The following is a 10,059-nucleotide window of genomic DNA, read 5'->3' as shown; positions in this document are numbered from 1 at the left end:
ATTCTGAAGATATTTATTTTTGTGCAATGCAGTCTTTCGGGCTTGTGCTGTCTTTCTTTTTGTGAAAAATTTTATCTTCCATTAATTTTTACCTTACAGACTGTAGCAAACTAGCCCCACAAAAAAATTTACTCTGCTCCTACCCGGCAGCTCTAACGCCGCCCGTGTCGTGCGACGGGCAGTAGATCATAAATGAGTAAACATGCGAAGGGCTGTGTGCATCAGGAACATCGTGGCTTCCTTTATTCAGTCGCTCGAAGAGAGACACGGCTGGCGTTAGCCCTGGCGGAATGAAGAGTTGGTCGGGGCTGCGTCACGAAATACACCGCCACATAGCCCTCGAAGTTGGTCGAGCAGTAGTAGACGTTGTGCACGACGGTGCGCAGCCTGCAGTACGGTGTACCGGATGACCTCCGTCTCAGGACTCAAGAAGTATAGAGGGATCATCCCTGAAAGTATAAAGAAAGCTGTTATGGGCCAAAAAGCAGAAACGTAGCTTGTAACGAACGCCGTCGTAAATCGCAGGCGGAATACTGTCTCAGTCAAGCAAGAACAGAAAAAGGGTGGCGAACACATTGCGTGTCACGTCATGAACTACAAATTTTTGACGTCCATTACGGCGTAAAGATGCGCTCTTCAGAGCAACACATTGAACAGCTGCGGTTTCTGACCGGTTGACTTACCACCGAAAACGCTGCGGCGATTCCGGTCGGCGTTGGTCATTGGGGGACACATGTTCGTTGATGCTCTCACTGGTGGTCACGCTGTGAACGTCAAAACACTGGAGGCCACACCCACTAACACAGCTGTTGTCGAAGCGATCGGAAGGCGCCAGGCCGAGGTGACTCCGTGGCTCCCAGGGCACGAGCGGTCGGAATGAAGAAAAAGGTCGCCTGCAAAAGAGAACGTTGAAGGCAGCACAATTGTATTCAAGAATAGGATGTTTGTAAAACAAAAAGTTTTCAACCTGCAGCGTATTAAAATTACAGATAAAATCGGAAAAGATTTTTTTTATAGGCAGACCTTGTAATCAAGGGTAGCAGCAGCGTTGATTTCTTTGATTCTAGCGTCTGCCACCAGCCAGCGTCGGTGACCAGCTGAAGAGGACGACGTAGCTCGCGCGGTGTGACTACGCGCGGCCAAACACCTGTGATTTTTCGTCCGTAGGTAGCATTGCAGAAGGCCTCAGCAACAAAACAGAAACTTGCGCGCTAATTCTAAACTGGGCTGAAAAATGTAGATGGAGTGCAAAACCTGCAAAACACGTTAGAACTTCTTGGCGTTGTGCTCCCGGCGAGGAAGTGGCGCGAAGACCGACTGTTCGCGCTCTACATCCATTGGTGAGATATTTTCTCATGGCCTCTGCCGCTTGCCCGCGTAGAGATGCACTTTCGCCATTCCATGTGCAAAACAGTTTCTGTCTCCGCACCCTTTGCGTTTCCGATCCGTCGGCTCCCAATGGACGCAGCCGGCACTGGGTTCCGCCATTCTTCGAGCTAAATTTTCGAAAACTGCTCTAGAGAAGAGTTTCAGCTCAAGTGAGTTGCCAAGTATATTTAAAAACATGTGCAAACCTCGGATCTAAACTGGCCCGTCTGATTTCACCACCAGAGTCCTCGTTTCAAAAAGTTCGCGTTGTCGAGCGTAGGCTGGCTGGCTCTGTTAATGAATGGCAGTTTTTCCTACCTGTAAATATTTAGAGGTACGTTCTTTGTAAGGCATATATTGTAATGAATGCTTAAAATCACTATTCACACGTACTTCCCTTTTAATCCGGAGGCATTTACTATATTCGAACGCAAGTAAATATCTTACGATGACCTACGCTGTCATGGCTGGTCGCGGAGTTACCTATTGCATACAACAATGAATGACACTTTTGGTGGCCGGAAGTGTATTACGAAACCACATCCTGTAGGCGCACTACAGCAAAATACCCTCAATAGCCTTCAGGCCCTTTAGCTTTCCGTCTTTCTATCGACGTCACTGCTCGCAGGCTGCGAAGGCCATCAGCCTTAGCGCGCGCTTACCTCACTGGAACTGACGCCACAGACAGGTTCCTCGACCGCCAGGCCCGCACAATTTATCACGGTAAGGACAAAAAATTAAGGAATGTTACTGAAAAAAATAACGAGATATTTTATCTTGCTTTCATTAAAGATACAATGTGGCGAAAAACTTTAAGCCAATCTTTTGACAAAAAATATAACCCGAAAAACGAAAACTGTAATCGGGACAATATATGTAGTTTCGTGTGAGGAGTAAAGAAAAAAAGAACTGTATTGACAGGTGTTAATAAAAGCAAAAGTAAGAAGATTGTATTCAGAGAGGGCATTTGAATTATTATGTCTTGCTAGAAATCATAGGCAGGAAATTTGATCTGGAGGTCAACGTAGCCGGGCGAAGGTTTCAGTGCTTTCCCAGACTTTGTCTACAACTACTGATTATACGGCGGAAATATACCATTTCACGCCTGGAATTTGCACAGCGAAGGGCCTCCAGCAAAAAAGAGATAATCGTCTACCAATAGGAGTGGCCTTTTTATTGCAATGGCGATTTTGTAGCCCCCCTCCCCTTTAGTTACATGCTCAACTTGAGCTGAGCCTGCTACGCCCCGTCTGCCGAACACTGAACTTTTTCAGTAACTTTGAAACCCTGTTCAAGTTTAAACCACTCTAAGGTGTATTCGCCCCTATTCAATGAATGCAAACATTTATTTATTTATTTATTTATTTATTTATTTATTTATTTATTTATTTATTTATTTATTTATTTATTTATTTATTTATTTATTTATTTATTATACCCTCAGGGCCATTATGGCATAACCGAGGGGAGTGGTTACAAAAAATGAAATGTATTTAACAAACAGGAGTTAATTAAAACAGGAAAAGCTACAAACATGACTCCTACACATACATTGTTATCTCAGGCGTTCAGTGAAGAGAAAAAAGAAGAAAATAAACAGACAAAAGAAAAACAATTACACAGTATAAAATACATCCTAGTTAAACAATGATAGCTATAACATTCTTGAAAAAAACTCTGCCTCTCCCGTAACCGAGAGTAGAGTAAGCATGAAATGTTTACGGGCCTAATGTCATCTCGGTGGACACCCGAACCGCACCGTACAGGAAGGGAGGAACGCCACCACCCGTTCAGCGCGATGCCTTGCCATTTGAACGCAAGGTTTTTTGAGGAAAGGAAATGGCGCAGTAATTCTCTGCCATCTCGGTGGACACAACGAACCGCACCGTAATGGAAGGGAGGAACGCCACCACCCGTTCGGCGCGATGCCTTGCCCTTTGAACGCAGCGCTTCTCCCCCGGGCCCCTATGCGCCTGCGCGGCTTTGCTTCGATGCGCGAAGCCCCTAAAAGATCACGTATGACAACGAAGTGTATCGTGGCATTTGTGTGCTTTTTGCACGCGTTATTAGAAATCGGAAATTATAATTCCGTGCATTATCACGGCACTGCACAGCAGTTATTTTTTGTGACTTCTTTGGAGACCAACCGGCGCTTGCATGCCGGTCGCGTAGGAGGGCTTAGAGAGTCTCGTTAAATCTCGTTAAGTCTCGTACGGTGCCCGGATGTTCTCGTTTCAGAGCCCGGATGAATGGAATTCAGTGCCCGGATGAGTGGATTTCAGTGCCCGAATGATGGCTCTCGGTCTAGGCGTGACGTCACCACACTGCCGACAACGGGGGCTAAAAGCATTTCATGCTTAAAAATTCAGGGGCACTTTGACTGTCTAAAGGGCGTAGAGGCGAAAGCGTTTTCCGCTCCACTTTGGCTGCTTCTGTGGCACTGGTGGCGTCACATGTAATTGAGTACTAATTACTAAGTGATGACAAAGCACTGATTAATGGTTAATTACTGCTTAATGCCTGAATACTAATTAACTGCTACTTAATGACGCTTAAGCATCTTTTATGAACGGTGGCTTAAGCTTCGCCTTTAGGAGTGGAACGCCACAGCGTGTAGCGCTGCCACGGAACGCCACTACCCGTTCGACGCGATGCCTTGCCGTTTGAACGCAACGCTTTTTGAGGAAAGGAAATGGTGCAGTAATTCTCGGTCATCTCGGTGGACACCTGAACCGCACCGTACAGGAAGGGAGGAAGTGGGAGTGAGATAAGAAAGACAAAGATGGCCCGTAATGAAGAAACTGAAAATTGTATTTGGGGAAAGGAAATTACGCAGTAACTGTCTCACATATCTCGGAGGACACCCGTCAAAATTCAGGGGGGGGGGGGGGGGTGCACTTTTTTGACCTAAAGTGCGGTCACTGATGTGTGGTTAAGATATTAAGCTTCGCCTCTAAGAGTGGAACGCGACAGCGTCTTGCAACGCTGCCAGGGAGTCCATAGAACGCCATCGCCCATTCGGTTCTACGCCTCGCTCGTCGGTAAATTGGTTTTTGAGGAAAGGAAATCTATCTGTCTCTCATATATCGGTGGACACCTAAACCTCGCCGGAAGAGAAGGGAGGAGGATGGCAGTGAGCGAAGACACCGTACTCACTAGACGCGCATTTGTTCATTCCAAACCATCGAGCTGGCATGGCGGATTCATCTAAGAGACGTGTATGCCCAGACTGAGTACGAACCGGAGTGGCACTCAATATTAGTGATGTGATCTGCATTGCCCCTTTTCTAGTGCATGGCCTTTGAATATGTATTGTTTACCACTGTTTTCATAATGGCTTGTATATAGTTTATGTACATAGAACATTACATCACTGTAATAAATGCCATGTCGAAGAAAAGAAAGAAGCTGGCATGGCGGAGTGGATAGCATGCTCGTCTCGCACTGCGAAGACCGGGGTTCGATTCGTGAGCTGGACCAATTTCCTACTCGGTTTTATTTATTTATATGACCTGACTAGAAAAGTTAATTACGCTAACTAGGTAATTAAGTAATTAACTAAGCTCAGTCCCAATTTTTTGGAGCATCACTATAGGATCTCTTCAATTAATTGCATGGATACTAGCCAAAGTACAATTGGCCCCGTTTGAAATTAGCGCACTGTGACGTCACGACCGTTTCGACCAACTGAAAAGCGTGACATTTCTGTCGACAACTGCTGCTTACAACGATGAGACATTAAAGGCTTTCGCCTTAATAAATGATGATCTGTGATGGTGGCCGTCGGAGAAGGAAGGTGATTCCACTCATTCGATGTGCGTGTTACGAATGACTGGAAAAAAGTTTTTGATCTGCAGAAAGGGATGTCAACCTTGTGAACGTGATCTAGTCTCGGCGATACGTACTGAGGTGATGAGATAAGTTCGGCATAAAACTGCGGTGCGAGAACAACTTGTGAAAAAGGCAGAGGAGAAAAATTTTGCGATGTGATGATAAAGATGGTAAGTTAAGGCTAGAATTCATGGCACTAATGCTTGCTGTTCTGGTATAGTTAGAAAGAAAGAAGCGAGTAGAATTATTCTGAACCATTTCCAAAGCCTGAGTTAGGTTTGTTTGGCCTGGATCCCAAACTGACGAGGCGTACTCAAGTTTGTGCCGTAGTAGAGTTTTGTAAAGGAGTAATTTCAAAGAGGACGGTGTTTAGAAAAATTGCGTCGTAAGTAGCCAAGCATTCGGTTAGCATTGGATATTATATGCGCGATGTTAATGGTCCATGTTAGATCAGAGGTTATGTGAAGGCCAAGATACTTGTAAGTAGTTACCGGATCTAATGGTGCGTCATTAAGAGAATAGACAGGCAGCTCATCAGTATTTCTTGACACACGCATACATTTACACTTGTTAACATTCAATTCCATTAACCATAACTTGCAGCATACAGAAACAGCGTTAAGGTCTGATTGTAGCCTGGTTACATCGTCATCACAAGTTATTTCGGTGAAAATTACAGTCATCAGCAAAAAAAAATGAATGTGTCAGGAGACGCAGGAGGGTAAGTCGTTAATGTAAATGAGAAATAAAAGGAGCCCCAGCACAGAGCCTTGTGAAACACCTGAGTGAATTGGACGGTGCTGCGAGGTTACGTCATTAACTGAGGGTCAAATGTTTAGGGGAATCCCCCAAGGTGGAGTAGATTTGTAATAAGGGAGTAATTACTCATTGGCATCCACCCGAGCGCAGCCATACGGCTACAAAGAAGAGCTGTACAGCTTTCTCAGCAACTTCGTAGTTAAAGAAAAATTCGAATTTGAGAAAGCTGTACAGCTTTCCTTTGTATCCGTATGGCTGCGCTCGGGTGGATGCCAATGAGTAATTACTCACTTATTACAAATCTACTCCACCTTGGGGGATTCCCCTAAACATTTGACCAACATTCTTCCCACTTCGAGTAATTGATCAATTAGCTCTCGCCCTACCATAAGCTTGCCGTCCCGGTTAGCTCAATTGCTGTTAGCGGCTGCTGTGGTGAAGCGGTGGTCCCGGGATCGAACCCCAGACCAGGACGAATTTTTCTTTAACTACGAAGTCATTAACTGAGATAAACTGAGAGCGGTTAGTCAGGAAAACCTCAAGCCAGTACAGAATTTTGGTATTAAGACTTAGTTGATGCAATTCATACATTAATAAACTATGGCACACCTTATCGAATGCTTTGGAAAAATATAAAAATATTAAGTGAGCTGCTGAAGAGTGATCAAATATTAGGTGCAGTTTATGCGTGAACGATACTAGTTGGGATTCACACAAGTATGTTTTGCAAAAGCCGTGCTGTGAGAAAAATGAGTTCGCTTCTAAAAAGTTGGCAATCTGAGGAAAGAGGATATGCTCAAAAATTTAGCATGGTATACTGGTTAAAGAAATGGGCCGATAGGTAAGTGGGCAATGTTTCGTACTTGATTTGTGGAGTAGAATCACCTTCCCAACTTTCCATTCAGCAGGCATTGAACCTTTCTCAAGTGATTGTTGAAAAATCTTTGAAAGTATAACGGAACAATATCAGTTAGTGTTTTTCTGAAACTTTGGATTAATTAGGTCACAGCCAGGAGCAGATGAAAGTTTCAGTGATATGATTCTTTTTTTCTACGCCGACTGGTTCAATGGTTAAAAGGTACAGCAAAGTCGTAAGAGTGTGTAGTTGGATGAGCGGGATGGGTGTGTTTCAAAACGTTGCGTGTAAAAACATCATTGAAGATGGATGCAGAATCGGTAGGTGGGATGACGTTTTCAGCGTCATCAACAAGGGTTATTCTGTCGTCATGCTTTGGGTTAATGGTGCGCCAAAACTTTTTCGTGTCAGTAGGTAACATAGATGGCAATGTTTTTTAATAAGTTATCTTTTGCAGCCTTAATGGCTGTGATGTAGGCGTCAGATGCACGTTTGTAAGCTGCCCATTTTGCACTGCTAGGAGATGTTTTAGCTGATTTATATAAACTTTTTTATTTGTTAGATAAGTGCTTTATGTGAGTGTTGTACCAGGCAGCGTGACCGTCCGAGGAGACAGTGTATGCAGAGATAAACGTTTCTGTTAATTCAGTGGTTTTAGCCATCAACATGTCCCAGTTCGCTTGCACACTGCGTGCGTTGAAATCTGTGAGGAAGACATCAGGAAATATACAGAGCTCTTTGTTAATGGAATCAAAATCTGCTTTCATGTAGTCGCGAATGATCTCTGTTTTCTTTCTGATTTTTGGCCGTTAAATGTTGATGTTGAAACTAATCAGTCAATGGTCGCCCAGGGGAGGAGAATGGCAAATGTTCGAAATAAATTCGGGCCGAGTAGTTAGCAGTACGTCAAGAGTACTAGCAACATGTGGTGTGGTTCTGGTAGGCTGTGTTATTAGTTGACTGAAAGTGAATAACGCACACAAGTCGAGAAAATCTTTTGCTAACGCACAAAAAGGGCATTTGACAGTGGGTTCGTTATTCCATGCAATGTTTGGAATATTGAAATTGCCAAGCAATAAAAGGGGCAAGAAACGGTGGCGTGTTAAGATGATGTTGATCGCATCCTGTAATTCGTCAACAAAGGAGGTAGAGTGAGTACGAGAACGCTAGCATGCGCCAATTATAATTTTTTGGAAGTTTATTTCAATATTTGCCCATACTATCTCCAAGTTCGTAGTAATACTAATACGCTGAGAGGGTAAGTTTTTGTTAATAGCCAGAAGAACACCGCCCCCTTCTTTTATTGTGCGGTCGCAGCGATAAACAGAGAAGTTATGAGCGGTTAAGAAAATTTCGTGGTCACGAACATGCGCATGCAGCCAAGTTTCAGTAAGTACAATGATATCTGGGTTACATGTGTTTATTGCAGAAGTGAACGAGTCGTGTTTGTTTTTAATGCTTCGAATATTAGTGAACAATACCGATACGGGAGATAAACGACTACCACTGCCCCTCTCGCCTTGCTACGCACTGCCAGGGGATGAAATGCCCTGTTGCGTATCAATATGCAGTGTTTGTGAGGGGCATTCTGTCACGCTGTCAATGGCATGGTCGTACATGTAGAGTTTCTTGTTTACTGACAATTTGTTGTAGCGCAGATGAAAGAGGGGTGTTCCTGGCAAACTCTTAGCAAAGGCTATCAGTTTACTTCGTGCATGACGGATGACGGATGAGTAGTCGTCAGATATTGCAATGTCTTTTTCTTTTAGTTCACTGTGTACGGAAAACACTTTTTCTTGTAATGGCTGAATTTTGCAACGATGGGAAGGCTTTGTTAGGCGAGTATGAACCGAGACGATGAGCGCGTTCAATTGCCATGTCGGGTAAATTGACGCGAAGGCTTAACACGTTGACGACCAGGGCTTCAGATTCCTCCCATGATTCCCGAAAATCACGGAAACTGTGAAAAATAACGTTATTTCTTCGTGGTCTGTCCTCTAGATCGGTAAAGCGAGATATCATAGAATCAGGCTGAGCGTTGCGGGCTTCCATAGATTTTTAGAAACCTTTAACCTGCTCTTCAAAGTCATCAAAGCACTTTGTTTTTTCTTGAAGGGCGTCAAGTCTATCTTGGAGGCAGCCAATCTTGGATTCAATATTTTTTTGGCTAGCTTTGATTGATCTAACATCTCGCCACCAATTCAGTCTGACACTTAGAAGACTGGACAGATCGCAGCTAAATATCCTTGAGCAGTTTGAAGATAACGGCCATCTGTTCCGAGGGTTCGTCAGGCAAAGTCAGTGTTTCTAGATTGGATTCAGAGCGGGTGTTAGGCCCAGGATTGGATTCAATGTCGCCACAGCAAAGCAAGAGCACAGACATAAGAAAGCACTCGCAAATAATTTTAGAAAGCACTTGTGGTCACGGGAGCAGCTACAAGGAGATATCATCGCTTCTCTTAGCGTACAAGGAAAAAGGCTTACACGCCTGCGAAATGCAGAAAGTTGGAATGTAGAACATGTTGCTGTTGCTACTCCGGTGCCCACTGAAGGCGGGGAAGCACAGCCAGCAGTTTAAATAGGCGCCGGAAATTGACGTCATCGAGGGTGACGTATATGCGCCGTACGATGGGCGCATCTGTCTGGGTGGGTGCAGCGGGACGTAGATATCGGGACCGGTATGGTGGTTCGGTGATGCCACACAATCTGAATGTCTTGGACGGGAAACGGTAGCAAGCGCTCACCACAGAAGAAAAGACGCCAGGAACGCCTGCGAAGTGCAGAAATGTGCAATGTAGAACATGTTGCTGTTTGTACTCCGGTGCCCACTCATGGTGCCCGCCATGGTCATAATGTTTATGACCATGGCTTGAGGAATCAACTGCCCTGAAGGCCTACTACGACTGTAGTGGGAGGGACTGGCTTGAATGACAAGATTTTGCACCTCACCCCTTGTCCCTTCCTCTTTTCAATCCCCTCATCCCTCCTCATCAGAGCAGAGTTGCCAACACTCTACTAACTGTTCGTGATTGTCATGAAGGAAGCTTTGTGGCCGGAGAAATAGATGCATATATCCTCGACTTGGTGCACCAATGCGTGGTTCTCAAATACGAGGTCTGCGCAAGTACTTCGTGGGGTTGTCACACCTGTGGGAGGCGTTACGAGCGAGAGGAACGGGATGTTCTCCCACATTAGTGGTAAGAAATTCCTGTTTGTCTTTATATCTATATTAAAGTCTCACCCAC

General features: G+C 44.6%; 1 protein-coding gene and 1 long non-coding RNA gene across 2 annotated transcripts; both read right to left on the bottom strand.

Moving 5' to 3' along the window:
* Positions 1 to 213: 213 nt before the first annotated feature.
* On the bottom strand, positions 214 to 1,146 carry LOC149328640 (uncharacterized). Its single transcript, XR_016285494.1, has 2 exons — positions 684 to 1,146; positions 214 to 449 (listed from the first exon to the last, which is right to left on the bottom strand). It is a non-coding gene; the product is annotated as an uncharacterized LOC149328640 (long non-coding RNA).
* An 837-nt stretch (positions 1,147 to 1,983) lies between these two features.
* On the bottom strand, positions 1,984 to 9,617 carry LOC149328639 (uncharacterized). The gene is made up of 4 exons (XM_089559043.1): positions 9,559 to 9,617; positions 9,303 to 9,360; positions 5,095 to 5,200; positions 1,984 to 1,997 (listed from the first exon to the last, which is right to left on the bottom strand). The coding sequence occupies exons 1-4, from the start codon at positions 9,615 to 9,617 to the stop codon at positions 1,984 to 1,986; spliced, it is 237 nt and encodes a 78-aa protein (XP_089415169.1).
* Between the last annotated feature and the right edge of the window lie 442 nt (positions 9,618 to 10,059).

Source organism: Amblyomma mixtum, chromosome 9, assembly GCF_055824585.1.
Source record: "Amblyomma mixtum isolate Tamu chromosome 9, ASM5582458v1, whole genome shotgun sequence".
Taxonomy (NCBI): domain Eukaryota; kingdom Metazoa; phylum Arthropoda; class Arachnida; order Ixodida; family Ixodidae; genus Amblyomma; species Amblyomma mixtum.
The sequence above is the reverse complement of the archived record's forward strand: the minus strand, read 5'-3'. Positions and strand labels throughout refer to the sequence as shown.